Source organism: Oscarella lobularis, chromosome 7 (assembly GCF_947507565.1).
Source record: "Oscarella lobularis chromosome 7, ooOscLobu1.1, whole genome shotgun sequence".
Classification (NCBI taxonomy): domain Eukaryota; kingdom Metazoa; phylum Porifera; class Homoscleromorpha; order Homosclerophorida; family Oscarellidae; genus Oscarella; species Oscarella lobularis.
Genome location: NC_089181.1, coordinates 2584550 through 2609265, shown reverse-complemented (window position 1 = coordinate 2609265; position 24716 = coordinate 2584550). Strand labels below are relative to the sequence as shown.

The following is a 24716-nucleotide window of genomic DNA, read 5'->3' as shown; positions in this document are numbered from 1 at the left end:
TGCACCTTTTGGACAGATGGGTTCGTGATTTATCAGAGAAGAAGAGCAAATAATTTTCTACCAAGCTTGATGCTGATAAAGATAAAAGTGTACTGTGTACTATAGTATTTTTTGTCTTCCTTGTAATGCTGCGCAAAAAGCGAGCAACATTATTCGGCATCAGTGAGCACTGCTTCAAGAACGTCTAAAAAGACGTGAACATGTCTCAAAGCGAAAGTAAGGGACGGTCGCAGTCGAATCGTCTTCGTGCTGCATCCCACGGCAAAGACTCCTATTCCACCGAAAAAAAAAGGCCAAATTAATTTTTCGCCCTACGTCACTGTGCATGCTTACCTTTGTTCATCAGCGAAGTGAGCATCGAGTCACGAAGTTCGGTCGAAGGAAGATCGAAGGCGCAAAACGTCCCCATTCCGCGAACGTTCGATATCAGAGGGTGCCGGCTCTATATGCGCGCATCACGTGAGCCTTTTCTCGGATTTAGCCGTATTTTACGCACCTGCAGGTACGCCATTCCTTTGAGCATCTCCTCGCCGGACAGACGAACCAAATCGATCAGTCGATCGCGTCGTATCACGTTAGCAATTTCGCACGCGACAACAAGTTTGGCCGGATCTCCCATCCACGTATTCCCGATTCGACCGGGCTAAAGAACAATGGTGTCACACGTCGACAGCGCGACGAATCGATTTACCAGAACGGGAAAGAGCCCGTCGCGAAGATAGACGCCGCCCGTCTGCATTTTCTTCGAGAAAGTCACCATATCGGGCGGCTCGTCCAAACCCCACGATTCGTGAGCCCTGCGAGAATTTTGAGTCGAAACGAACGCCGTGGCACGTCAAAAAAGCGCGCTCACCACACGTAGCCCGTCGCTCCGACGCCCGTTTGCACTTCGTCGGCAATAAAAAGAGCATCGTGCTGTTTGCATCACGTGACGAAGGAAAAAAGGATTATTCTTTCCTTCTACTTCCGGATGCATTCTCACCTCTTTGACCAATTTTCTCAGACGTCGGAAGAAAGAAGGAGACGCGTGCATGTCGCCTGGAAACACGCAAGCAAAAGGCGCCGGTAGAAAATAGAAAAAGAGGAGATTTTTAGCCGATCAAACCAACCTCCTTCAGACATAATAGGCTCAACTATGAGACATGCGACGGGTCGCCCTTCGGCTTTTCTTTGCGTCATCACGCCATCGATCTAGAAGCAAGAACAACAGTCAAAGGTCGGCCAAGGCTCCACGTGCATGTATATAGACTAATAATGGGTATTGGTATTGACTTAGACTCTCCCTTGCAGACGAGACGAGAGATCTACAAAGAATTAGTCTATACCTCTCTACGGTGACGACGTTGCGGGGTCGTTTCTGTTGAATTTCAACGATAAGTATTTTACTCTAGATTCTCGTCGTCCTTCTCCCCGCAGGGGGGGAAGGGACGACTTTTCCCAGGACTTACTTCCGCTAGACAGCGGGCCTCTTCGCGTTCGTTTTCCGCAACAAACTCGTTCAGCGGGTAACGGAGTCGGGGAAACGATGCCCGGGGCCAGTCAAATGCCGGAAAGTCGACCTTGCAGATAGCTTTGTGATGAGAAGCCGATAGAGAACCTAATGTAGATGTATTGAATTTTTCAAGGTAAGCAGAGTCGTCATAACAGACCTGCGCCCGATCGTCCGTGATTTGCACCGGTGAAACCAAGTACGGAGAGATCAGGACTGCCAGGGGCCTAGAGGAGAGAATAGTTACATAATACACGGGCGGGGGCTCTGTTATTTAAACCTGGTTGGATAAGGAAGTTTCTAGTTCTTCCTGTGTGGGCGAAGTGCCTCGTCGTTGTTTGTGCTGGCGAGACGACAAGCGTGTTAGTGTGCCGACGCGCAGAGAGAATGGGTCTTATATACTAACTCTGTAGTAGGCGAAAGCGAATTTGAACGCAGTCTCGTTCGAACAAGATCCGCACATGGCGAGCATGACCTGACGCAAGCCAGACGGTGCCATCTAACGTTTGACAGTGCACGCCAGTGTAACGTAACGGTGGAATTGTTTACCGATAAAACGCTTGATTCAAGAAGATGAATAAATTCAATGGGCGGAGTCACGCCTAGGCATGGTCGATTGGCGAGGAGATGCTATATCGTAGGAGTCAATGAATCAATTAATCGATATGCGATTTTTCCCGCGCTTACGGCATTGGCGGGATTTCTCAACGAGGCGAGAATATCTGGGTGATTGTACCCGAGAGCGAGTGACGCAATCTGGCAATAGACATCCAGAAAACGATTTCCGTCCGCGTCGACCAGATAGTTGCCTGCGCTCTTTTCGAAATCGATAAAGAAGCGCACCGTTCTTCCGTCCTATTGTAGGATTTTCGTGAGAACCAGTTCGGTCTGGGCTAGAACGCGTTTACTTACCTGTATCGATCCCAGTCTGGCAAGCAGTGCCTACATTCCGCGGTAATCAAATTAAAAGCACGCGGGCGCCGCGGTTACAGTTCCGCTTTACAGTCACCTGTGATTTCGGGCCTGGGATTCGCGTCTTCACGTACGGTCCGTGTTCAAAATCTAAAAATTAGAGTGTCCAGTTACGGGTGAAGGCTACTATTCGGTCCCTTTTAGAAATTAGTACCCCGAGTAGACACTGAATACGGGGGCGCAACGTCCTGACACCATGCGACGCGAAACGAACGAATACAAAATCCGAGTCGTGCAGGAAATCTACGACCTAGTGCGTGCGTTGCGCATATGCTACGTTCTCGCGATGTGGGACGCGTTTTCCTAATTTTCCTACCTCGATGACGATCGATCGGATCGATCGTGGGCTGTAAGGCAGGAAGCGCAGATTGTGGGCGTATTTGGGTCAGGAAGGTTGAAATTCTACGGCAAGCGAGCCTCCAAACGCGATCCATGCGTCGATACGCCGACTTCGAAGAGAAATGTGGCAATCGCAACCTCGTTTATTGCATATCAAAGATCTGACTTACTGGATTGATGCTGGATTGACAGGACATCGCTTCTCTCTCCCGGATGTTGATAGGTTTACATGGTATCACGTGGCAACCCGCACAACTGGTCAAGGCGGTCTATGACGCCGTCTATGACGTAAGCGCTAAGAGTATCGCTGTAGCGCACGCTGTGGGATTGACCATCAACCGGCCAGGAGTCGTTTCACCATCAAATGGCGACAGACGGAGAGCCGTAGACCCTCTAGATTTGTACCATTGATGCGAGCAAACCTTACTAAGTGAAATACGTCAAGCAGCGTGGCGCAAAAAACGAGAACGCAATCGGTGCTGAGAACGTTCTCGAAGAAACCCGCATTTGCTATTGTTTTCGTCTCTGCAGTCAGACGTCTAGATCTGAAATGGCATTTTACTCCAAGGTAAGAGTCATTCGAAGCGTCAAACGAATATAAAAGCCCATCGTTCTCTTTTCCACGTGCGAAGAGCGATAGCCATTCGATCGTTCGACGCAAGCCGACGGCTCATCTAGCCAAGAATCCGCTCAATCGACTCGCCTATCAGACGCAGCTCGGCGTCGAAGATTCGAAAGTCCACAAGTAGGGGAGGAAACTCGCCTACCAAAATTCCCCCCCAAATGAGATTTGACTTTTCTTTAGCGAAAAGGAACAGGGAATCATCGAGAAGCTCTGTGTTAGTTTCTCCAGTCGATCCTTTTGTTGTGACGCGACTTTGTGCGCGTGTTTTTTTTTTCAGGGATCCTACGGTTTCATTGAATCGTGCGAAAGGGTCGTGCGACTTTTCTTTCATTTTTCCCAATATCGCGGCGAACCCGAAACGTTAGACGTCGGAGGTAAAGGAATATAAAAAAGAGCATTCGAACGCCTCTGTCGCCATAGTGACGTCTTTTTTTTCCTTCTCGCTCAGATCCCGTTGAATTTGTGGAGGTGGTGGATCGCAAAGCGAAGAAACCAACTGCTATAAGAGTGAACTCCATCGAAGCAAAAGACCTGGCATTTGAAGTTTGTATCTCACGGCAAAAAAATAGTCACTAAAAATATTGAAAATTTAGCTGATCGGTGACACGAAGGTGACTGGTCGAGTAGACAGCCTGCCTCGGAGAACAAGCAGCTTGTCATCGTCATCACCGTCATCAAAGGGAGGGAAATTCTCAGTGAGTAGTAGTACACAAACCACGTTATGGCATTTAAGCGCTAATCGATTGCCGTGTAGCTCCTTGACAGGCTTTATCCTAATAGATGGAATCCGGATGAGGGAAGGATAACATGCGAGTACAAAGGGGTAAAAGAGTCTATTTGTTTTTCTTATTCATCTACGAGGGTACTGTATCTAGGAATGCTTTTTTCTTTCTTTTGGCATTGGGGACTTGATCGACAAATCGGTTGACCTCATGACCGGCGACGAGGTCTCTCTCTCCGTATCGACGCACAAGAGGTATGTAACAAAAGAGGTAGGTAATCTTCATATCGATTTTCTTTTTTAGAACGGGTATCGTCCGCGCTATTTCCGTGTCGCTGGAAAAGCGAAAGAAGGAGGAGAAAGTCGAGGGAATCATTGCGTCTCTGAAGGACAGTTTTGGGTTCATTGAGAGAGCCGACGAAGTGGGCGAGGTGAGAGTCGATTCGCAATAGCGTTGTCTTATTCCTTTTTTTCTTCTTCTTCAGATCTTCTTTCATCGGACTGAATGCGGAGAGGGATTCGATTTGCTGAGAGTCAGCGACGAAGTCGTTTTTATTGTGCAAAATCGACACGTGGGTCAACGTATTTGGCCTGCTGGGGTGGACAATGAACTACTGTATTTGTACTTTTTTTCCGCAGGGAAAAACGGTGGCAACTCAAATCAAAAAACTTCCACCGGGAACAGTGCAAATTGACGTGAGCCAAGAGCCGCGACAGTGCGAGAACACAACTCACGAAAATTCCTAGGATATTAGTCAGCGTCTCTATTACGGAAAAATTCAGGAGATAGACGACTCGACAAGACCAGAAAGAGAGGTACAGCAAATCTGAAATACATCTAATTATATTGACTGTCTTCTTCTCAATGACTCAGGCGAGAAATTCTCATTTTGGCACAGTGAATGAAGATGGGGCTGGATGGTCAGTCTCTGAAAAGATTGTTCTATTTTTGCCAGCTGTTTCTCTCTCAGGGATGCCAGCTACGTTTTCTACAAGAGAGACTTGGCAACGTCGTGCACACTGTTGCCAGGTGATTCAGTGACATTTCGCCTAGCAACAGGTTAAAAATAGAACGGGGAAGGGGCTGCGCATCATATTTCTAATAGACAAGAGGAACGGGCAAGATCGAGCCACTGAAGTGGCTCTGCGCGATTTTGTGGACGAGGACGAACGCGAGCAGGGAATCGTGCATTCGATTAAGGACGGCTTCGGTTTTATTGGTTGCGCCACGCGCGACACGACCCTCTTTTTTCATTTTTGCGAAGTCGTCGATTCGGTAGACGTTTCAGTCCAAACTCCGTTCATTGTCCAACTTCCGTTTCTTTTACAGCAGGAAATATCGCGCGGAAACGAAGTCGAATATACACCGCTTCTGGTGCGATTTTTTTAGCTTCAATCGATTTTTTTGATTAAATTTTGAGAATTAAGGCTTCGCAGAAGGAGCGAGCTGTTCGCGTTAAAATTCTTCCAAAGGGAACGGTTCAGTTTGAGGTAGAAACGTTGTCTGCAAGTGCAACGGACATAAATCAAATCCCTGTGTTTTGTTTCTAAGATTAAATCCGAGGAGAGATACGAAGGCGTTGTGACCAATTGGCGACAGGGCGGATCGACGAGTAGCGCTCGCGGAGGAAGCGCGGGCGGCGAAATCGAAGTCGTTCTCAACGACGACGTCGACGTATTGAAGTTTACGGACGAAGACATGACCGACATAAGGACGCAAATTGAAATCGGCGACAAGGTCAGAAAGGCGATAGAGCAAAAAGAAAACAAAGTCATGTTTTTGCATTGGAGTAGGTGTCATTTAACGTTTTCACTTCAAGACGTAACGAGAGCCGGAAACGAGCCGGAGATGTGACGAAATTGTTCGTTCCCAAGGATGTTTCCTTGCACCGGGTATTCGCTTTGCTTCGACGTGGCGAAGAAAGTTTCGAGTATCGATTCAATTTATTAAGGGATATGTGACGGTGCTCAAAGATCATTTTGGATTTATTGAACTTGAGAGGCACAACGGCGAAGTGTTTTTTAATTACGGGTAAGTGAATTTTGAAGTGTTAGTTCACAGAGAGTATCAATTTCGTTATAGAGCATGCGTCTGTGACTCAAGCGAATTATTTTTCGGATGCGAAGTCGAGTTTTCTATTGTGCAGAAAGGTGGGAAACGATACGCGGATAACGTCACTCCGTTGGGCAAAGGGATACTGGATAAGCCGGTAAAAGAACTACCGGACCGGCCGGGGGAGCAAATACTAAAATAAATGATATCTAAAAGATTCTTGAACCTACTGTTCACGAGGGTATCGTGATAAAACAACTTAGAGACGTTCATTCAAACGTAAGCATGAAACGTCTTGGCTGATAACTCGCTGGAAAATTGATTCACAGAAGCCCTACGTCGGCATAATAGAAACCGGCGACGGAGAAGAAGTCGACTTTGGAGTGTCGAGTGTGGTCGATTCCAAAACCTATTTGCAATTGAACGATAAGGTGAAAGATATTGTGCGCTGTCGTCGTTCGTTTTTTCAAGGCGTGTGAGATACGCGGCGTGCATAGGTGACGTTTCAGATTGGAACGTGTTCTCTGACGAGAACGAGGCGAGCTTATAATGTCGTCAGAAAGTTGGAGAGACACCAGGGGAAAGTGGATATGTATCATACGTCGAGACAGGCGAGTGGGATGGAAAAAGAGGGGGGAGGAATAAGTTTAAATTTTTATGCGTTTCTTTAGTTTGGCTTTATTGCGTGCCCCGAGTTTGAGAATCTTTTCTTCCACGCTAATGAACTTCGGGGCGGCGAAAAAGAAATTCGCGTAAGTGTTGTCACTACATCCACGAAATGACTATAGGGGGAATTCTCAGGTCGGTGACGTCGTTGAATTTTCTATTGGATACGGCGTCAAGGCAAAACGAGAGTGCGCTATTGAATTGAAAATAGTAGAGTAAGGACTGTAATAGAAAATTCATAATTTTAGTAATTTAATTCTACAGGAGATCATCGTCTCCGAGGAAGATGATGCAGACTGGACGGAGTGCAGAGAAAAAGAAATTTATGGCCGCAGAAGCGAGACTGAGGTATGCAAGGGCGTGCGACATAGAGGCAAGGTGTGATCAATTTTTTACTAGAGCCGCGGTCATCAGGCAGCCGAATGGTCCTGATGGAACGAAAGGATTTACGCTGAAGCGGTCTGTCGATGCTGAAACGTAAGTTTATAAGGATCTGGACATATCGCGCGCCGCGCGCGTGCTGAAGTTTAGGCTGATTACTGATGTATTAAAAAAAACATTATTTGCTCTATGCAAGCAGAAAAAAAAGAATATGAACGATTCTCTGTGTTTGCTCTCTATCGTTGGTCAGGAAAGGCTGTGTTTATGCGGCTATATGTGCAGGTGTACCGCCAGTGGATATAATTACGAGTGTAGAAGGTTGGTTTTCACCGTGGCAGGATGGCCGAGTGGTCTAAGGCGCTGGTTTTAGGCACCACGCATGGGATAAATTCCCCGTATGTGTAAAGTCACCAGTCTCTCAGGAGGCGTGGGTTCGAATCCCACTCCTGTCAAGTTTTTTTTCCTTCGTTTTTTTATTTAACAACACAATTGATGTACCTCAAGCAAAAAAACTCAATAGAAACACTGCACACTCCTGTCAAGATTTTCCTTCTCGTTTTATTATTTAGCAACAACATTGATGTAGGTAGCTCAAGCAAAAACTCAATAGAAACACTGCGCACCACGTCTACACTTTCTTAATTACCAGTTTATACTGCCTTATCTTGCTAAACTCTTCTTCTTTCTTTCGCAACAGTTCGTCCAATTTCTTCTCCTGCAATAGTCTCTACAGACACGGCAAGACGAAAGTAGAATTACAACTACGCAATTAGCGGTGTCATATACCACCTTCTCCTCTTCCCCGTCCTCTGTCTTCACTTTTTTTGCTCGCTGCTTTTTCTTCTCTCGCTCTTTCTTCGCCTCTTCTTTCATCTTCTGGTGTAGCTCCTTCCACACTTTTTTGTTCACATATCTCCACTTCTCTTCGTCAGATTCGGCCTAGAGAGCGCGCGAGATTATACGCGTACAGTACCCATTTACCACCACGCCCACTCACGTCATCATTATTGTCTTCATTTTCCTCGGCGATGAAATCAAGCGCCCTTTTAGTTTTAGGGGTATCCTTTTTCCACTCAGTGCTCTCATCGATCTCTGTCGCAGCCAACGGTGACGGGGTTTCCAGTTTCAATCGACTGGGGTTCAGCTCTATTTCCTCGAACGCTCCCTTTATGGGCGATACTGCAACTGGAGAAATCACGTTCGCCTTCGAAGACGGCATCAGCGCTCGCGAGGGCTCCTCGTCGGAGTCCGAGTCTGACAACAACGTTGGAGTCGAACAAACGATGGCAGTCGCGGCCTTTTGGGCTTTCGCTGCACGTCGTTTTGACTTTCGCATCTGCTGCAACTAGAAATAACCAATCGGCACGTAGATTCGGACGGAAAAAAGTTGAGCGACGCGCTAACTATCCGGGACCCTTGTAAATTTCCGTATGTCCCGTTTGCGATTCAGTTTTCGGTTATTCCGACGCTTCGTCGACATGGACGCAATAGAAAAGGAGCTGTTTAGTCCACCCGAGTCGGTTCGACACATGAAAAAGCTCGACAAGGCAGCGTTCACGAAAACAATCACACTCCCGGCTCTCGTCGTTCCACCGAAATCGTGTCAAGCCGTACGAAAGCATTTCCACGGACGTTTACTGACGTGCAAAGGGCTGAAAACAATTGTCGACGGTCCAAAACCGGTGAGGAGGAACAACGAGGGAAAATTATGACGTCACATTTTACCTGGAACAGGGAACAAAACTGGTTTTGTTTTCACCATTGGAAACGCCAAAGGACGAAGATCGTGATTTTCTATCGAGCATCGGTGCGGAGTCGACGGACCATAGTCTCCAACTAAACTATGACATCTGGCCTGCGGACAAAATATTGCGAGCCGTACTTCCGTCTGGAGCCGAAGTTACGTCGGCATTCGAATCGGTCGGTCACATAGCCCACGTCAATTTGAGAGACTCCCAACTGGAGTACAAGCGCGTGATCGGCGAAGTGCTTCTTGACAAGAATTGTCCTCGCGTGCGAACCGTCGTCAATAAGACGAGCAATATCGAGGAGACGTATCGTTTTTTTAAGATGGAATTATTAGCCGGCGACGACGACATGGTGGCCACGGTGAAAGAGAACGGATGCACGTTCACTTTTGATTTCTCCAAGGTTTATTGGAATTCGAGATTGCACACGGAACATAAGCGAATTGTGGATTTACTTCGACCTGGTGACGTTGTTTATGACGTGTTTGCCGGCGTGGGACCGTTTGCTATTCCGGCGGCAAAAAGGGGATGCGTCATCTATGCCAATGATCTCAATCCCGACTCGTTTCAGTATCTCGCGACGAATGCTCGAAATAACGGCGTTTTGGATCGAGTCAAGACGTTTAATTTGGACGGGAGAGAATTTCTGCGGAAGGTTGTGGAAAAGTCGTCGCCTGTCTCTCACGTGATTATGAATCTGCCAGCTATGGCCGTCGATTTTCTCGACGTGTTTTCGGGCGGCTTGTTTGGCGAAAACTCGCCTATGATTTATTGCTATTGTTTTTCAAAGGCGGAGGACGTTGTGAGAGATGCTCAGGTGCAATGCGAACGGGTTTTGGGTGCGAACCTCGATGCATGTGTGCACTACGTGAGAGACGTTGCACCAAATAAGGCGATGATGTGCGTCCAATTCAGGCTACCCAGACAGGTAGGAGCAAAGCAAGAGAACGGCGGGGAAGGTGAGAGGATAATTATTATTACTGTACTGTATGTATTATATAATAACGTTTCTTTAGGACCACCTTTGAAAAAAACAAAACACTAATTGTTGATACACGTGTAAGGTCGAATCCGTGGGCTGTGTCTTTCCAGTCGTCGCGGGCTGGCGCGCGTGCGTCAAGAACGTGACTCATCGCCGTTGATATAAAAAAAGACGATGACTGTTATTGCTTGTGTCTTCTCTCAAACGTTCTAAAACGACGCGAACGAGCGTCTCACTCGAACAATGGAAACGGAAAACGACTCGCTCGAATCGGTGGCGACCCGAATCGAAGTCGAAGGTCCGGAAATCGTCGAGGACGTGGTGAAAACGTTCATCGCGTCTAAAATCGACGCGCTCGTCGCGCGAACGTCCGACGACGATTCGCCGCAGCGACCGAACGAACGAATAGCAACGTGGGATCTGCAGAAACGCGTAACGACCGGACTCGACGTCATTTTGAGTGGCGGCGACCCGGAAGGATGCCTCCGACCGCTCGAACGAGCCCAATCGCCGCCTACTGTCTGCGGAAAATCGATACGAGCCGGCGATCCCGTCTATCAGTGCCGGTATGCCGTACACGAGAAGGGAATGCATCTAGAGTGCAAGCTTGTTCCCCCCGCTTTTATTCCGAACCCTTCCCAAATTTGAATGGGTAATCGTTTCTTCTCCCCTCCCCCTGCTTCGGCGGCCCGTGTGTTCCTCTCCCCGATGACTCATGCTGTTTTTCCTCCCCGCCAACTCTCCGTCTATTCATTTCATTCAGTCATTCATTCGTTCTTTCTTTTTTTTATTCGGCGCGCGTGCACCAGCGACTGCGGCGCGGACGCGACCTGCGTTCTCTGTTCGACCTGTTTCCAGCAGAGCAGCCACCGAACGCATCGCTACAAGGTAGTCGCGCGCCAACGAACACAATAAAATCCAAGTTTCACTGCTATTTTTGTCCCCGTCCGTCGTTGTCGCGTCACGTGCAGTTTCAAGCGTCGAGCGGAAGCGGATTTTGCGATTGCGGCGACGCGGAAGCATGGAAACGCGATCCGTGGTGCGACGAGCACAAGCCGAAAGAAGACGAAAGCAAAGAAGTACGGTACACCTGCCGCGGCGGCGCGGGGGCGTGGCCCGCTTAGCTTCCTCATTATTATCATCATTATTATCCTTAGTTTGGCATTCCGCTCGATTCGTCGCTGGAACAACGCGCGCGCGCTCTCTTCGAAGTCTGCATGCGCTACGTGGTGCACGTCTTGACGTGGACAGAGGATGGAATTGGATTGCCCTTTGGACTCAAGACGAGGTATGTGACCTTCGTATTGCTCTTGACAACGACGATAATGTATTTAGGGCGACGGACGACTGTCATATGGCTTTCCTCTGCAACGACGAAGTGCATTCATTTGAAGACGTGAGTTATTCGTTTATTCGTTTATTTATTTATTTATTTATTTATTTATTGGGACGTGCTTTAGGTTAAGCGTCAATTGTGTCGCGTTATTAAATGCTCAAAGTCCGCTGCAATGGACATTGCCATGGAAGTTGATCGAATGGGACGCTGTGCGATATTCATGGACTGTCGAAAAGTGTGCGAATCAGTGAAGGAAGGAATGACGGTGAGAAATCTTTTTTTCCCTCCGTCAAAAAGAAAACGAGACCTTTCTTTCTTTCTTTCTTTCTCTCTCTTTCTCTTCAGAAGGGAACTCAGAAACGAGGCAAAATTTTAGAGGTGCAAGTCCTTCACGTGACACGTGTTGCTCATCAAATGTGCGCCCTCGAAATTCTCCGATGGATGAAGACGTTGGGAAATCGTTACGGTATAGAATTTTAATGAATATTTTTTTGATTAATGAGAATTTGGCTTCAGCGCCTCTTCGTTATCTTATGTGCGCCGTCGCTTTGCAATCGCCCCTCGATCCCCCCTCCGAGAGTAGTTGCGAAACGATACTTGACTCTCTTCTCACTTCAGACGAACAGCTGTGGAAAGGCAAGATCGCTATAACGAGATCGTCCTTATTGGATTTGTGATTCTCATCTTTAGAAGCCAGAGAAACATGTCATAACGTATTTGTAAATAGGTACTTAAGTGTTGGCTCTCCCCCCCTTGTATGCTTCACTCCAGCTCTTCTGCGTAGCATGCTCATGGATCCACAATGCAAAAAGCTTTTCGCCAAATCCTTCATTCGACTCTACGAAAAATTGCAGGACGATTTTCTTCGCGGTGATCATGAGCACGAAGTGTCGGTAAGAGAAGAAGAACAGGGCTTCAGTTCTATAGTAGTCAAAGCGTTGTTCGACTTAGATCTGCTCTTTTTCGGTTCAACTCTTCACTGTACCGTCATTGGTAAGATAAGAGGGGGGAGAATTATATGATATCCCTACACTTTTCTTGTGTACATATTAGGCTCAAATGCTTATTTACGAACACAACGCGTTGAAGGTGATATTAGACACCTATTGCAAGTACGTCAAAACGGAGATAATTGGTGAGACGTTCTCATGTGAGATGTGACGTGCTATGGTAACTAAAATTCGTTTTCGTTAAAGATGGAGGCAAGAGAATCGTCTTTCCCGAATTGACTATGCCCTTTCTTGAGCGGGGTCACGGAATGCTTTGCGATGCGACGTACTTCTTCTTCTTCTCTCCCGTGCAATTTTCGTTTGATATTGACGTCAAACTTTAGCTACCTATTGCGACACGGAAGAGCGAAAACGTGCGCGCTGGAAAGCCACAAGGCAATTCTCGTCGATGCATTCAAATCCCTTCTCAATCTTCTATCCAAACTTCACGTGAGGATTCGACCCACACCGAAGCGTTGTTGGTCGCTCCAAGGTTTTTTTTTCTTAGGGTGCCGACGCTAGCGTTCGACAGACGCAAACTCACGTGGTGTACGAATTGGACTGGCGTTCGGCTGTTCAGCTTCAGATGATTATTAGACAATTTCTGCCCGACTTCATCAGCTGGTGTGCACAAGAGGTACGTAAACGAATTCTTTTTTTTCTCACTTTGAACAGAACAGCGTGCGTCTCTTAGAAAACCGTTTTCAAAGAATGCGTTGAACTGACTGTCCAAGCTGTGAGAGCGCATAGAACCGACGACAAATACGGTATAGGCAAAGAAATCAAGTCGACGCGCAGACTTCATTATTTCTTTAGACGATAATGGCATAGTCATTTATGACGTGGCGGCAAATCCGAGCACTATTCATTATCCTCTGTCTCGACTTCTAGCGAGTGAGAATTGATTCGTTTAGCGGCGAAGCGTTTGAACTCTGAACGCGATTTTCAGGTCTTCTGCTTCATTGCGTCGATCACGGAATGAACCTCGACGAAGCGCTGAATACAAAAGAGGCGAGACGACTCGACCCTAGTGATGACGACGTTTTTTGAATGTTCCGCAGAATCCACGAATTGGGCAATGCATCGTTGAAGAACCTCTGAGAGCGATTGTCTTTGTGGCCCAAGTGAATGCGGGGTATTGGTGTCGAAATGGACAAGCGGTCAAAAATCAGGTAAAGGAGAATTTTTTCGGAATCGTAGACAGGTCCACGTCGTTCCTTCAGGCGGTTTGGTATCAGCACGCTAGTTGCAAATTAGAAGTTTACGACAAAGACGTCATCCTTTTGCAGGTGCAATTTTTTTGGAATTCACTTTTGACTCCTTCATCATCTCTCGTTTATTCAGGCTTGCGCAGCAATCATGGATTTAGACGTTTTCGTGCAGACCATGATTTCTCGCTTTGGATTGAATGATTGGCTGGGGTAAAACAGCAATTTTTTCCGCTTGCGAATCTTTTTCATTTTCGCTTTAGCTTCTTCTACGGAATCGACAAGCTGAGAACCGTCACGGAGGTGGGCACACAAGAGAAGAGCGTCGATTATTATTATTATTATTATAACGCTTTTTGCCGCGCGTAGGAAAAATTCGCGTTGGACAAGCAAATGGTTGAAGAGATCCTACGTCTTCTAATCATCATAAGCGGTAGGAAAAGAATAAAGCGAGAAAGGAGCTAATCGCGCTAGTGTTTGACCACCCAAGGTGAACGCTTCGTTCCCGGCGTCGGCAAAGTGACGCTCGAAGCGGCAGCAACTCGAGCGGTGATCCATCGACTGTGCCTCGGTCCCTGTACCCATAGCGAACTCGCAAAAGTCCTACCTACGAACGTAGGCCTCTTTCTAACTCTCGTTGCGCTTTATTATAACGAGATTTTAGATTGCGACGGATTCTCAGGCTTCGATGAACTTTGATTCGATTCTGCAACAAGTTGCCACGTTCACGTGAGAGTAGAACCTCTGAAATGTTTCATGAAGAGTTATCTGGGGTTTTTTTATAGTCAAACGGCGCTCAGCAAACCGCGTCTCTACGAACTCAAGATGGATCAACTCATGCACTTTTCGCCGTTTTACTATCGTTACTCGCGACTCGAGCAAACTCAAGCGAACAAGTACTTGACGGAACGAATTCGAAAGGAGAAATCCGACTTTTTTCTCGGTGAGAACACACGACCACCGGCAGTCAATAAAAGCCATCGATTCCTATGTTTTAAGGCCTTCCGGGTCCCTTGCCCGAATTCACCGCTCCCTTTCGACGAACGAGAGACCTTCTGCGCTGTGGACAAGTTATTCACTTGGTCAATACGACCTTTGGTCGAACGGCCTGCCTATTGTCGTCGGCCTGGTCAGACACTCAGAGCTACGCGGTAATATTTTTGAGGTATAGTATGCCTTTCCTTTGATATATATGATTTCGTACAGGCGATGTATTTGGTTGCTCTGTGTCTATGGGACGAAGAGGAGTATGGGAAGACGGGCGAAGACGGGCGAGGCCGGCCCGTCTCGGAGCTCGGCCTCGAAGACTTCACGGGTTGCGATAAGGATAAGAAGCTCTTCACGCTGGATAGCATTATGAAGCGGCTGCGCGACAATCAGCGCATCGAAGAATACAGTGTCATCCTTGACGTCATATTTGAAGTAGAAAGGCGAAGAGAAAAGAAATTTCGCCGTTATTTTTCTTGATTTAGAAATTTTTGGAGATGAACGAACAAGATCCTAAAAATGCGCCGACGCCGGAAGACGCCCAAATCGATTTTCTTCGGGTTCGTAGCGCAAAGGGTCCCTTTGGTCTTACATTGTGTTGGTCGTTTTTATAAATTAACCGTCCTCGCGGAAACCCTGAGAGTAGGCGCACTAGCGTTTTTGCTGTGCTGCTAAACTTCTGACCAGTAGACAGATGTTTTTTGTATAGAGACACTTACACTAGTACATTCCTATATTGGCTGTTTTCGTAGAATATGACAGCGGCTCCATGTGAGGTGGTGAGCGGTGATGCGGAGCGACTTCTCAAGGAGGCGGAAGAACGAAAAGCTCGCAACGCCGTTGCCGCCGCCGCCGCCGCCGCCGAAAAAGCAAAGAAACCTCGCTCAATTCCGTGGTGCGCTCGCCTGCGCTCCAAGTGGTGCAAGGAGAAAGAAGCAAAGAAATCGAAAGAGGCGAAAGCGAAAGCGAAGGAAGCGATTCAGAAGCGAAAGCAGCAGATGATGGAAAACATTCGCCGGCAACAGGAGAGATTCATTCAGCGCAACGAGTCTCAATTGAAACCAGACGAGGTCCTCGGATCGTCGTCGTCGTCGTCGTCGTCGTCGTCGTCGTCGTCGTCGTCGACGTCGTCGTCGACGTCAGAAAGTGATTCTGACACGCTACCCGTCGCCGTCGGATCGAAACAGACGCTTTCGTTGAGAGTGAAGATGAAGGAGGTAGCGATGTGTTTGTTGTGTCAAGAGGAGCAGGAAATCAGCGGGGAGCAGCCGTTCGTTTTGGCGGCGTCGATTCAGAAGTGAGAGAAGAGGATAGAAAAAAACCTAAATTTTAATTTGTTATTTAGATCAGCAGTCTTCTGCAGTCCAAACGAAAAAACGACGACGAAAGACAGTACGACGACGGGGGTGAAAGGGACGGGTTTTATCTTCATCTTCCGTCTCCCTTCAGATTCCTCTCCCTTGGATCTTCTCAAAATATCGTCGACAGGCGTTCACATTTCGTCGTGCGGTCACGCAATGCACTTTAACTGTTGGCAGAGGTTCGTCGCAAGTCGTTGTCGCCGGGTCGCAAACGAATGTCTCTCTTGCAGGTTCGTCGAGATGAAGCAGGCGGAACGGCAACGTCGTCGCGTCGCCCTTTTCATGTTCGACGTCTGCCAGCTCGATTCCAACGAGTTCTTCTGTCCTCTTTGCGGAAGTTTTTCCAATGCCGTTCTCCCGATGCTTCCCCAGCCCGATCTAGTTTGCGACGACGAGGGCGAGGACAAGGGCGAGGACGAGGACTCGTCGGCGACGTGCTGTTCCGACGTGATGCAAAAAGTGGCGAAAAGGTGCTGCTGTCTGCAGCGAGAGTCCAAAGGAAAAGACGATTCGTTTCTGCGATTTCCGAGAAATATGTTCCGTCGGGAAGCGAAGACGCTCGTCGCTAAATTAGCCAACGAAACGGACAGGTACTATGGCGAGATTTATCACCCGAAATTGTATCTTCAATTTTTCGTATAGCTGCCATAGTGCCGACATCCAGAAACTACTTCACAAGTCCGCCTTCACGGTATTATACGCAAGCAGTCAATTTTACGGGGAGAAAAAACAATCTTCTTTAAGGTTTTTGTCGATCAACCCCCCAACGAACCGGAACGCGACTTTCGCTTGCCCGTTTGCGTGTGGTCGTCGTGCGCCTACACGATCGCTTCATTCGGTACGTATCGAGCTTTCTACTTTGTCCTCGAGTTCACGTTTCTCTTTTAGTTGCGACTCGGGGCGATTGTTTGCCTGCCTCGCCGCTCAGCGCTCTGTCCGCGCATCAAGCCGAGTGCCTCAAGTCGCTGGTGAGACACGTCAACTGCATGGCTCGCGTTTGCTGTCCGTGCGTGCTGAGAGAACACTGCCTCTCTCTCCTACTGGGTAAAAGAGACGTCCGTTGATAATTAATGCGTCGTATGTAATTTGTCTTCTAAGCTATCTACTGTCCTAATGATCCTACGAGCAAAGTTAAATTGTTGGAGTTGAATTCGCTTGCTGTCTTGGTGCGTTTTCGTCTTTTCCTGCTTTTTCCCCACCGGTGACATGCTTTTAGATTGGATTGCTGTGTTCGATGTTGGCTCTGGATGAAGGCGTAGTGAAAGGACTCGTCGTGACGAAAGGCTGTCAGGAAGAAATCACGCGGTTATCTTTCGCCGTTTGTCTGGTTCAAGCGGGTCTTTCTTTCAAACGGACAGAAAGTCGGAAAATTTTAGAAAAAATTCAATTTTTTTCAATTTGTTTTTAGGTGTTTTCGGGGAGGACGACGAGTCGGAGACGGACTTCGCTCTTCGAGACGCTTTTCGTCGGTTGGGTCTGTCGGCAGATTTAGAAAAAGCCGTTCCAGGTTTTTGCCAAAAAATTGAAAGCGACGTGAAGCCATTCTTGACGGCGGCTTCGCTATTTTATCACTGCTTGACGGGTATTCCTTTCGCCGAGGAATCGGCCGGTAAGAAACGAATTTTTCTTCGCGATTGAAGTTGCCTGAATCTCGCGCGTTTCCTAAGGATTTTTTTCTCTTTGCCACTATCTGGCCTTGCCAGCGTCTTGGCCGTCGATAATCCGTTTCCTAGATCCGAGCAGCGACGGCGGCGTTGGCCGTTTGGCTCAAGAGTAAGACACGACAAAAAAGCGGGTTTGGGAGGGATTAAGAAAGTTTCTTCTATAGTTGGTACCGCGCACTTGAGCCGTCCAAAGTAGCAAAGCCGTTCTGCCAGCTGAGAACGCTCATCGATCTTCCCCGCGAATATTTCAGTTTGATTGACAGAGCCGCGAGTTTTCGGTAAAGATTTGAACCCGCCGCGGAGCGCCCTCCTAATCATTCCATTCTAGGTGTCCCAAGTCACAAGGAGAGGGAATTCGCTCGCCGGCACTCTGTCTCGTGTGCGGGACGTTTCTCTGCTCTCAGGCCTACTGTTGTCAGACGGAAATCGAGAATGAAACGTGCGGCGCGTGCACGGTGCACTGTCGCGGGTGTTCCGGCGAAGTGGGCGTCTTTTTGATGATACGCGAATGTCAAGTAATTCTTCTCGCCGGTCGAGGCCACGGCTGTTTCTATTCGCCTCCCTATTTTGATGAATATGGGGAAGTGGACGCTGGACTTCGGTAGGGAAAAAATGGCTCTGATTTTTGTGCTCGCTATATTGACGTTGTCGCCGTTTAGACGCGGTAATCCTCTCTACTTGTGTGAGAAATCGTATTCCAAGTTGAAGGATCTGTGGACGAACCATGAGATCTACAAAACAGTGATGGCATACATTGATAAGCATCCCGCTCAAACAGCAATTCGTTGGCGTCTTTTGTGAGTAAACTGATCAGGTTATTTATTTATTTATACCGCCTGTACAGTACAACAACTATTTGGAGCTGATAAATATGTATATGTGTATGTGTTTGCGCATGAGCATAGTGACGTTTACGTTCACGACGTAGAAAACGTTTTCCTCCAATGCTGCGAAATTATCTCTTTGTGGTTGCCCTGTTGTTTGTCAGCATCATATTCAATCTTCTACTGCTTCTCGAAAAAGCGCAGCTTGCAAATCTCGACCCGTGCGTCGATTTGAAAGCAACCGGATACCGAACTGCAATGAAATTGGTCGACGAACGTTCGTCGACAGCGTCGACGCGCAACGACGCTCCAAAATCGAAATCGCATTCGCAGCCCGACTCGCTCGAGCAGGCGATTCGCTATCACAGCGCTGGCCCGCGACCTCCCGTCGCATTCGTACGTCCGCTCTGCGAAGAACCGTGCGCGACGCTCGCCGCGAACGCAATCCGCGCGATCTACGAAGCGAACGGCATCTATACGACGTCGCAGGATGCCGATCCGTGGACGCTGCTCATTGCAAACACGTATCGGGGCTTGCCGAAATTGACGAAAATTTGGCAGCGGACGAACGCGATTCCCGGCCTCTTGGACGTCTGTCTCGCCGAGCGACTCTGTCGCTTGATTCGCGACGCGAAGAAACGATTCGGCGAAGCGTGGACGGCAAGAGAATTTGCGCCGCGTTGCTACGTTCTTCCGGAAGACGGTGACGTTTTACGTCAGGTTGCTGCCGCCAGCGGCGCTTCTCATTGGCTGTGGCGAAGCGCGGGATCTAAACGCGGTCGCGGCGCACGCGCGCGTATTCTCAACGACGTCACAATGGCGCTACAGCAACCTAAAAACGATAGTCATTCATTGGACGAGACCGTTGTCACCGATCAATATCCCGTCGGTTTGCTGGAAGAGTACCTAGGCGCACCTTTGCTGGTCAATAACAAACGAAAGCACACGCTTCGTATCTATGCACTAATTCAATCATTCGATCCACTTCAAATTTATGTATACGAGCGAGGGGAAGTGTTTTTTGCCAGTTGGCCTTACGAATACAAGGACGGCGAGACTCCTGAACGTTGTATGCACTTTGACGTTTCCTTGACACGTAATTGTTCTCGGCCCGATCAAGAACAATATCCAGATATTGTCCTGTATTGGAGTTTGGATCGTTACTGGACCGAATTGCAGCACGCCGGTGTCATCAAAAGCCCGGACTTCTTGTGGGGACGAATCAAGGATGTGGTAACTCAGGCAGGTTTATTAGTCGCTTCGACGGTTCTATCTCACTGGGAAAAGACGTACAGTCGAGATAAGATGCCAGGAAAGGCATATTGGCGAAATGGGTTCTCTTTGGTTGGATTTGACGTCATTGTTGATGAAACGAAACGACCTTGGATTGTTGATATTGATTGTGGACCTGGGTTGAGTCATTTGGGTAGCAAGTCAGAGTTACTAAAAGTCAAGTAAGAAGCTTTCTACTTATTGAGTGTAATGAGGTGAAAATGTTGCCTTTATGTAGATTAATGAAATATATAATTGAAGATTTTTTGAAATTAAACGGATATTTTTCAGGTGACTGAGTTCACGCACTTTTTTATTTGTTTAATTGTTTAATTAAGGCAAATTCTCAAGATCTCACCGGAAGCTTGTGACTGAAAGATTTGATTCATTTTGCCGTAAAAGAGGAGGTTTGTTTCTTTGTTTACATTGCCTTCTTCTTTAATCTTATTGTCTAACAATTAGGGTGCAGTGCAGAAGAGGGCGCTCTTATTGCCAATTATGAGGATTCTTCTCATTCCTTGAGCAGATTTAGCCTCGTCTTTCCTCATGCTAATACAATTGAGGCATACGTCAAAGCCTGGCGTAGTGCCTTGCCTAATAATCTACCCATTCTGGTGCAATGGGCATTACACAAGAAAAGCAATGCTTTGTAGAAAGAAATAATTTTAATTGCTATTTACTATTTGAGCGATAGCGTACTCTAAGCTAAATCCGGGCATTTGTAAAGCAGTCAGTTCAAATGGAGTGCGTATCTTCTCCAGTAGAGCAAATAGGCCCTAGTAGCCTTGCTCTGTCGCCTTTGGTACTATTGGCGCAGTTGGAAAATGCGGCAGATCCTGAGCGGGGCCCCGCGTTGGGAAACGCGACGAGTACGAAACAATCGGAGGAGTTAGCCGAAAGCGAGCGCGCGAAAGATGTCAGGACTTTGGCTGCGCCTTCAAAGCGCGACGTAAGCTTTCGTACAAAGATTCGCCCGTGCTCAGAATCGAAACGCGCCTTCTAGAAAACGTATCGCAACGCATCAGATTCACTAACACGCGACGAATCGTCGATTGCTTTCGAGTCCTTGAGTGGATCTTCCTCATTCCAGGCGAGCGGCGTCGAAAGTTTTAATAGCCGTATCGAAATACTTGGAGACCACTTGCTCGGAATGTGCGCCATAGAAGAGCAAAAAGAAAAAGAAAAAGGCGAATTGAAACCCGTCGATGTAGAAAACGTAACTAATAGTTGTTAATTAATTAATTAATTAATTAAATTTGGGTATGAAAGAAGGAAGATGCACGTGAATCCGAATCATGCAAAATGACGTTGAGATCCAGGCAGAAGAAGAAGTCTTGTTTGAAGACAAAACCATCTGACACTCCAGTTTCATTTTCATTGGTTAGCTAATCAATAACAGACGTGTGCATATCAATATATTGCTGGTCTCTTTTTAGGCAAACGCCCAGGTTTTAGTTAAATGGAGTGTTTGCGTATCCCAATCGGGTTCGGCTTTTCTTGAAGGAATTTTAGAGTGAGTACAACTTCTTGTTCCTGTGTGATTGATTGGCCATCTATACTTTGGTGTTCTAAGTGGTCAGCCGTGGCGTACGTGTAGCGTTGCGGAGAGAATTGACAATCGCCACCTGAAGACCAAATCCGGAAAGGTGTATCATTTGAAAGGGCCAAACGACGTCGCTGCTATGACGGAGTGCAATTTTGACCGGAAACTTATTCAAGCGTTCCGAAACGGTTTTCCATCTGACTGGAGGAAGTTAGTGCAACAATATTATCAAAATGAGTATGGGAAGACAAGGGATTTTTATTAGTCTATTGGCATAATTTGACATTTTTAGGGAGGGGGAGGAAGAGGACAAGGAGAAGAAACAGAAAAGAATTCGTTCGCCAACATCAGGTACATTTATATTTTATAGATGAAAGTAGTTAATATTTGGCTGCAAATAAGGCTTGAGACAAACGGCACCCGTTGAAGCAGCTGACTCCGAGCCCGAGGTTAGTTTTCCAATACGAGTGAAGGGAGTATCTAAGGGGGCGATTTTTAGAGAACTACTACGAGAAGTGGCCGTCCAGTAGCACGTCCCGCCTATTTTTGGTTGACAACGCCAGCAAAGAAAACGCCAAAAGACTCTGAGAAAGTCTTGATCAAAAAGGAGGAAGGCGTAGCAAAGCGGGTCGGACGAAAAGGAAGGGGAAAGGCGACGGCGGCGAAGCGCACGGCAAAGGAGAAACCAAAGGAAATAAGAGACAATATTGAGAAGGAGTGGACTGACGAGGAGATGCGACGATATAATCGGTATGTACCTGCATTTAGACTAGTATGTTTTTTTTAAAGTTTTGTTGCGTTTTTAGGGCAATGTTTTCCTTGAAGCCGGGAACGACGCGTTTTTGGGAGCGCGTCTCTGCATTGGTGCAAACGCGATCTGCGTACGAATGCGAGCAATTCAAGTCGGCTCTCTTTCCGAGTCTCAAAGCGAAGAGCGACGGCGAAACAAAGAAATCGAAGGAACGACGCGACGTTGCCGACATCTTCAGTCATTTGGGTGGCGATGGCACGATGAAGCGACGACAGCAAATGCGAGAATTGATTGGCCGACTCGACGAGGGTCACAATGACGATCCTTTTGGGGGGACGCCGTTTAGAACAGTAATGGAACCAAAGGTAAGAAAAAAGGGAGGGGGGGGGACCTGCAGAATTCTTTGTATCTTTTATAGGTGGGGTTAGACAGTGGTGAGGATCGTTGTATTGGGCTGATTCCGGTGACTCCGCGCACTCCCGTTGGAAGCGAATTGACGCCTCTCAAACAGTTTGACTGGTCGGTGATAAATGCGCGAGCGTCACTTTTTTTCATCTGTTGTCATAGGAACGTGACCGATCGATATCTGTTTCAATTGGAACGAAAACGAAGGAAGAAGCCGAAAGACGGTCGCGAACCGCCGAAGAAAAAATCTTCAAAGGCGAGTGGCAATGAACCGATTGTGCAGCTGACTCGCATCCTTGCTGGAACATCAAAAAAATTCAATTCGACGCCTTCTGACGTAACGTCGAGCGATAGTGACAGTGATAGCGAGGATGATGAATAAGAAGACTACATACGTTTATTGTTATTGTTTATGCATAATAATACTGTAGTCTTTGTAAATGATTATTTGTTCAAAATGTACGGGGCTTTGTGACACGTAGCCTTCAACGCGCTTGCGCAAGTTTAGGCGGCGCCACACTCGGAAATTCTCGCGGACGCGACAGAGTCATGGAAATGCAAAGCGAAGACGCGATGATATCCGAAGAGGAGAGCTACGGGCCTATTCTCGTCAATCGTCTCGAAGTAAACGAGCGAGAAGGCGCGATCCTTTGCGCGGGGGGGAAACAAAACGCGTCTCTTTGTTCGTCTAGGGCAGCGGCATCTCGGCGAACGACGTGAAGAAGTTGGAAGAGGCGGGATTTCACACCGTAGAAGCGGTCGCGTACGCGCCGAAGAAGCAATTGATCGCGATCAAGGGAATCAGCGAAGCGAAAGCCGATAAGCTGCTCAACGAAGCAATAAAACTCGTTCCGATGGGCTTCACGACGGCAACCGAGTTCCATCAGCGCCGATCGGACATCGTTCAAGTCACGACCGGCTCCAAAGAACTCGATAAACTTCTCGGAGGTAAAAACACCGTAGTGTTACGGAGAAATAGTTGTTATACGGCAGTGTAATGATAAGGTGGCATCGAAACGGGTTCGATTACGGAAATATTCGGCGAATTTCGAACGGGAAAGACGCAGTTGTGTCACACCTTGGCTGTCACTTGTCAAGTAGAGCTTTCGAAAAGCGGATAAATAAATAAATATTCTTTATTAATTTTTTCTCAGCTTCCTATTGATCAAGGGGGCGGCGAAGGCAAAGCGTTGTACATCGACACGGAGGGAACGTTTCGACCCGAGCGACTATTGGCCGTCTCAGAAAGGCGAGAACAAAGTCAAATTATTGATTTTTAAAATGCTGAATAATCTATACATAGATATGGTTTGACTGGGGGCGACGTTCTCGATAACGTCGCCTACGCACGCGCTTACAACACGGATCATCAGACTCAGCTTCTCCTGCAGGCTTCGGCTATGATGGCTGAATCCAGGTACAAGAATACCCTATTAGGCAATTACTAATAGGTATTGAATTCTCTAGATATGCTTTACTGATTGTTGACAGTGCTACAGCGCTGTACAGAACGGACTACTCGGGACGGGGCGAGCTTTCGGCGCGTCAAATGCACATGGCTCGTTTCCTTCGTACTCTCCTTCGACTCGCAGACGAGGTTATTAATTAAAGAGTATAATTAGTTAAGTTATGATTTATTAGTTTGGAGTGGCGGTCGTCATAACGAATCAGGTCGTCGCTCAAGTGGACGGCGCCGCCATGTTCACCGCCGATCCCAAGAAGCCGATTGGCGGGAATATCATGGCGCATGCGTCAACGACGCGGCTCTATTTGAGAAAGGGGCGCGGCGAGACGCGCATCTGTAAGATCTACGATTCGCCGTGTCTTCCCGAAGCGGAGGCCATGTTTGCGATCAATGCTGACGGTATAGGCGACGCCAAGGACTGAATTAGTGTAGAGAATAAAAAATTGCACTCTCGCACGCGAGTACAGACAGACAGTAGGCGTCAAACGAAAATTACTAGTAGAGTCACAATATGCTTTAATTAATTACTCAGCTGATTGATGTACTAACGCATGCTTGCATTCGGACCATGCATGATTGTAAGAAAGGCCAGGGGAGGAGTATCATTTCTTGAGTCACGTCCTAGAGACGGCGGGGCTTGTCAGCTGCTTTTGGTCTCGGCTGACGTTCTCTTCTTTTTTGGTGTCTTATTCGCATTCGTTGGAGTAGTACAATATAATATATTTCATGTTCGTGAGCGACAGCGCGACAATAGAACACACTGACGATATAACCTATCTTTCAATGCTTGCTCCTTTGGCTGCAGCTGAATATCCTCTTTGCTACTAATTTTACATAGATGTTACCTATATATTATTTATATCCATAAATTTTTGGAGTAATTTTTCAACTCATGCGCACGGTCTACGGCTGATGTAAAATTTTCGGCGCACGCG

At 47.4% G+C, this 24716-nt stretch overlaps 8 protein-coding genes and 1 non-coding gene across 13 annotated transcripts; 7 read left to right on the top strand and 2 right to left on the bottom strand.

Annotated features, from left to right (window-relative positions):
- Positions 1–6: 6 nt before the first annotated feature.
- Positions 7–2930, bottom strand: LOC136188619 (4-aminobutyrate aminotransferase, mitochondrial-like). The gene is made up of 16 exons (XM_065976370.1): positions 2778–2930; positions 2499–2551; positions 2402–2431; positions 2177–2344; positions 2039–2119; positions 1896–1988; positions 1770–1832; positions 1650–1716; positions 1449–1597; positions 1110–1191; positions 983–1038; positions 854–915; positions 692–797; positions 497–643; positions 334–442; positions 7–271 (listed from the first exon to the last, which is right to left on the bottom strand). The coding sequence occupies exons 1-16, from the start codon at positions 2893–2895 to the stop codon at positions 150–152; spliced, it is 1506 nt and encodes a 501-aa protein (XP_065832442.1). The 5' UTR covers positions 2896–2930; the 3' UTR covers positions 7–149.
- Positions 2931–3109: 179 nt separating this feature from the next.
- Positions 3110–7781, top strand: LOC136188618 (cold shock domain-containing protein E1-like). Of its 3 annotated transcripts, XR_010670261.1 has the most exons (30): positions 3111–3276; positions 3332–3368; positions 3433–3545; positions 3606–3639; positions 3703–3799; positions 3874–3968; positions 4019–4120; positions 4180–4248; positions 4301–4401; positions 4451–4577; positions 4632–4718; positions 4786–4842; positions 4894–4962; positions 5021–5067; positions 5118–5206; positions 5253–5422; positions 5477–5521; positions 5575–5637; positions 5699–5884; positions 5941–6039; positions 6099–6178; positions 6230–6356; positions 6416–6478; positions 6529–6630; positions 6697–6810; positions 6871–6951; positions 7001–7080; positions 7130–7213; positions 7265–7564; positions 7617–7781. XR_010670261.1 is itself a non-coding variant. In XM_065976369.1 (28 exons), the coding sequence occupies exons 1-28, from the start codon at positions 3351–3353 to the stop codon at positions 7344–7346; spliced, it is 2481 nt and encodes an 826-aa protein (XP_065832441.1). In that variant the 5' UTR covers positions 3110–3350; the 3' UTR covers positions 7347–7781. The 3 variants fall into 3 exon arrangements, 1 of the variants encoding a protein (XP_065832441.1); XR_010670260.1 differs by having other exon boundaries at positions 3110–3368; XM_065976369.1 differs by having other exon boundaries at positions 3110–3368; positions 7265–7781.
- On the top strand, positions 7580–7698 carry Trnal-uag (transfer RNA leucine (anticodon UAG)). Its single transcript has 2 exons — positions 7580–7617; positions 7655–7698. It is a non-coding gene; the product is annotated as a tRNA-Leu (tRNA).
- On the bottom strand, positions 7721–8652 carry LOC136188621 (uncharacterized). Its single transcript, XM_065976371.1, has 3 exons — positions 8244–8652; positions 8036–8185; positions 7721–7973 (listed from the first exon to the last, which is right to left on the bottom strand). The coding sequence occupies exons 1-3, from the start codon at positions 8580–8582 to the stop codon at positions 7875–7877; spliced, it is 588 nt and encodes a 195-aa protein (XP_065832443.1). The 5' UTR covers positions 8583–8652; the 3' UTR covers positions 7721–7874.
- A 60-nt stretch (positions 8653–8712) lies between these two features.
- LOC136189302 (tRNA (guanine(37)-N1)-methyltransferase-like) lies at positions 8713–10149 on the top strand. The gene is made up of 3 exons (XM_065977224.1): positions 8713–8928; positions 8981–9953; positions 10011–10149. The coding sequence occupies exons 1-3, from the start codon at positions 8725–8727 to the stop codon at positions 10037–10039; spliced, it is 1206 nt and encodes a 401-aa protein (XP_065833296.1). The 5' UTR covers positions 8713–8724; the 3' UTR covers positions 10040–10149.
- LOC136189297 (E3 ubiquitin-protein ligase UBR2-like) lies at positions 10139–18405 on the top strand. Its single transcript, XM_065977217.1, has 43 exons — positions 10139–10542; positions 10786–10864; positions 10948–11055; positions 11134–11264; positions 11312–11372; positions 11437–11577; positions 11658–11778; positions 11829–11948; positions 12003–12039; positions 12097–12205; positions 12264–12305; positions 12366–12447; positions 12509–12587; positions 12646–12751; positions 12810–12938; positions 12996–13068; positions 13118–13195; positions 13251–13312; positions 13363–13473; positions 13525–13590; positions 13646–13722; positions 13773–13812; positions 13879–13942; positions 14000–14124; positions 14174–14238; positions 14295–14452; positions 14509–14660; positions 14716–14931; positions 14982–15056; positions 15249–15793; positions 15842–15888; positions 15946–16036; positions 16088–16447; positions 16500–16548; positions 16602–16695; positions 16746–16901; positions 16956–17023; positions 17074–17218; positions 17266–17466; positions 17525–17630; positions 17686–17799; positions 17850–18122; positions 18181–18405. Exons 1-43 carry the CDS (start codon positions 10220–10222, stop codon positions 18320–18322), a joined length of 5421 nt encoding a protein of 1806 aa, XP_065833289.1. The 5' UTR covers positions 10139–10219; the 3' UTR covers positions 18323–18405.
- A 51-nt stretch (positions 18406–18456) lies between these two features.
- On the top strand, positions 18457–20304 carry LOC136189301 (tubulin polyglutamylase ttll-4-like). Its single transcript, XM_065977222.1, has 4 exons — positions 18457–19799; positions 19856–19908; positions 19956–20024; positions 20080–20304. The coding sequence occupies exons 1-4, from the start codon at positions 18466–18468 to the stop codon at positions 20268–20270; spliced, it is 1647 nt and encodes a 548-aa protein (XP_065833294.1). The 5' UTR covers positions 18457–18465; the 3' UTR covers positions 20271–20304.
- Positions 20305–20343: 39 nt separating this feature from the next.
- Positions 20344–22778, top strand: LOC136189298 (uncharacterized). 3 transcript variants are annotated; one of them, XM_065977220.1, is made up of 11 exons: positions 20344–20566; positions 20621–20824; positions 20887–20997; positions 21054–21130; positions 21191–21397; positions 21453–21511; positions 21563–21609; positions 21660–21910; positions 21967–22276; positions 22330–22430; positions 22479–22778. In XM_065977220.1, exons 1-11 carry the CDS (start codon positions 20357–20359, stop codon positions 22696–22698), a joined length of 1797 nt encoding a protein of 598 aa, XP_065833292.1. In that variant the 5' UTR covers positions 20344–20356; the 3' UTR covers positions 22699–22778. The 3 variants fall into 3 exon arrangements, with proteins under 3 accessions (XP_065833292.1, XP_065833291.1, XP_065833290.1); XM_065977219.1 differs by having other exon boundaries at positions 20621–20833; positions 20890–20997; XM_065977218.1 differs by having other exon boundaries at positions 20621–20833.
- Positions 22779–22810: 32 nt separating this feature from the next.
- Positions 22811–24383, top strand: LOC136189304 (DNA repair protein RAD51 homolog 1). The gene is made up of 7 exons (XM_065977226.1): positions 22811–22940; positions 23009–23264; positions 23322–23413; positions 23471–23565; positions 23620–23733; positions 23784–23913; positions 23958–24383. The coding sequence occupies exons 1-7, from the start codon at positions 22866–22868 to the stop codon at positions 24201–24203; spliced, it is 1008 nt and encodes a 335-aa protein (XP_065833298.1). The 5' UTR covers positions 22811–22865; the 3' UTR covers positions 24204–24383.
- The last annotated feature ends 333 nt before the right edge of the window (positions 24384–24716 follow it).

Excerpts from the sequence above, each read along its gene's own strand:
- LOC136188619 (XM_065976370.1), bottom strand. The coding sequence starts at position 2,895 with ATGGATCGCGTTTGGAGGCTCGCTTGCCGTAGAATTTCAACCTTCCTG. Across the intron at positions 1,598-1,649 it reads TCACGGACGATCGGGCGCAG|GTTCTCTATCGGCTTCTCAT; the intron begins GTCTGTTATGAC and ends CATCTACATTAG. Across the intron at positions 1,039-1,109 it reads GCCTATTATGTCTGAAGGAG|GCGACATGCACGCGTCTCCT; the intron begins GTTGGTTTGATC and ends GCGTGTTTCCAG.
- LOC136188618 (XM_065976369.1), top strand. Across the intron at positions 3,546-3,605 it reads GAAGATTCGAAAGTCCACAA|CGAAAAGGAACAGGGAATCA; the intron begins GTAGGGGAGGAA and ends ACTTTTCTTTAG. Across the intron at positions 7,214-7,264 it reads GCCGCAGAAGCGAGACTGAG|AGCCGCGGTCATCAGGCAGC; the intron begins GTATGCAAGGGC and ends ATTTTTTACTAG.
- LOC136188621 (XM_065976371.1), bottom strand. The coding sequence starts at position 8,582 with ATGCGAAAGTCAAAACGACGTGCAGCGAAAGCCCAAAAGGCCGCGACT. Across the intron at positions 8,186-8,243 it reads ATGAAGACAATAATGATGAC|GCCGAATCTGACGAAGAGAA; the intron begins GTGAGTGGGCGT and ends CGCGCTCTCTAG. Across the intron at positions 7,974-8,035 it reads AGGACGGGGAAGAGGAGAAG|AGACTATTGCAGGAGAAGAA; the intron begins GTGGTATATGAC and ends CCGTGTCTGTAG.
- LOC136189302 (XM_065977224.1), top strand. The coding sequence starts at position 8,725 with ATGGACGCAATAGAAAAGGAGCTGTTTAGTCCACCCGAGTCGGTTCGA. Across the intron at positions 8,929-8,980 it reads TTGTCGACGGTCCAAAACCG|GGAACAAAACTGGTTTTGTT; the intron begins GTGAGGAGGAAC and ends TACCTGGAACAG. Across the intron at positions 9,954-10,010 it reads GCAAGAGAACGGCGGGGAAG|GACCACCTTTGAAAAAAACA; the intron begins GTGAGAGGATAA and ends ACGTTTCTTTAG.
- LOC136189297 (XM_065977217.1), top strand. The coding sequence starts at position 10,220 with ATGGAAACGGAAAACGACTCGCTCGAATCGGTGGCGACCCGAATCGAA. Across the intron at positions 13,196-13,250 it reads TCTGTCTCGACTTCTAGCGA|GTCTTCTGCTTCATTGCGTC; the intron begins GTGAGAATTGAT and ends CGCGATTTTCAG. Across the intron at positions 13,813-13,878 it reads AGCTGAGAACCGTCACGGAG|GAAAAATTCGCGTTGGACAA; the intron begins GTGGGCACACAA and ends TGCCGCGCGTAG.
- LOC136189301 (XM_065977222.1), top strand. The coding sequence starts at position 18,466 with ATGCTGCGAAATTATCTCTTTGTGGTTGCCCTGTTGTTTGTCAGCATC. Across the intron at positions 19,800-19,855 it reads TCAGAGTTACTAAAAGTCAA|ATTAATGAAATATATAATTG; the intron begins GTAAGAAGCTTT and ends GCCTTTATGTAG. Across the intron at positions 19,909-19,955 it reads ATTAAACGGATATTTTTCAG|GCAAATTCTCAAGATCTCAC; the intron begins GTGACTGAGTTC and ends TGTTTAATTAAG.
- LOC136189298 (XM_065977218.1), top strand. The coding sequence starts at position 20,357 with ATGGAGTGCGTATCTTCTCCAGTAGAGCAAATAGGCCCTAGTAGCCTT. Across the intron at positions 20,834-20,886 it reads AACCCGTCGATGTAGAAAAC|AAGGAAGATGCACGTGAATC; the intron begins GTAACTAATAGT and ends TGGGTATGAAAG. Across the intron at positions 21,131-21,190 it reads TTTCTTGAAGGAATTTTAGA|TGGTCAGCCGTGGCGTACGT; the intron begins GTGAGTACAACT and ends TGGTGTTCTAAG.
- LOC136189304 (XM_065977226.1), top strand. The coding sequence starts at position 22,866 with ATGGAAATGCAAAGCGAAGACGCGATGATATCCGAAGAGGAGAGCTAC. Across the intron at positions 22,941-23,008 it reads TTCTCGTCAATCGTCTCGAA|GGCAGCGGCATCTCGGCGAA; the intron begins GTAAACGAGCGA and ends TTGTTCGTCTAG. Across the intron at positions 23,734-23,783 it reads GCTATGATGGCTGAATCCAG|ATATGCTTTACTGATTGTTG; the intron begins GTACAAGAATAC and ends TGAATTCTCTAG.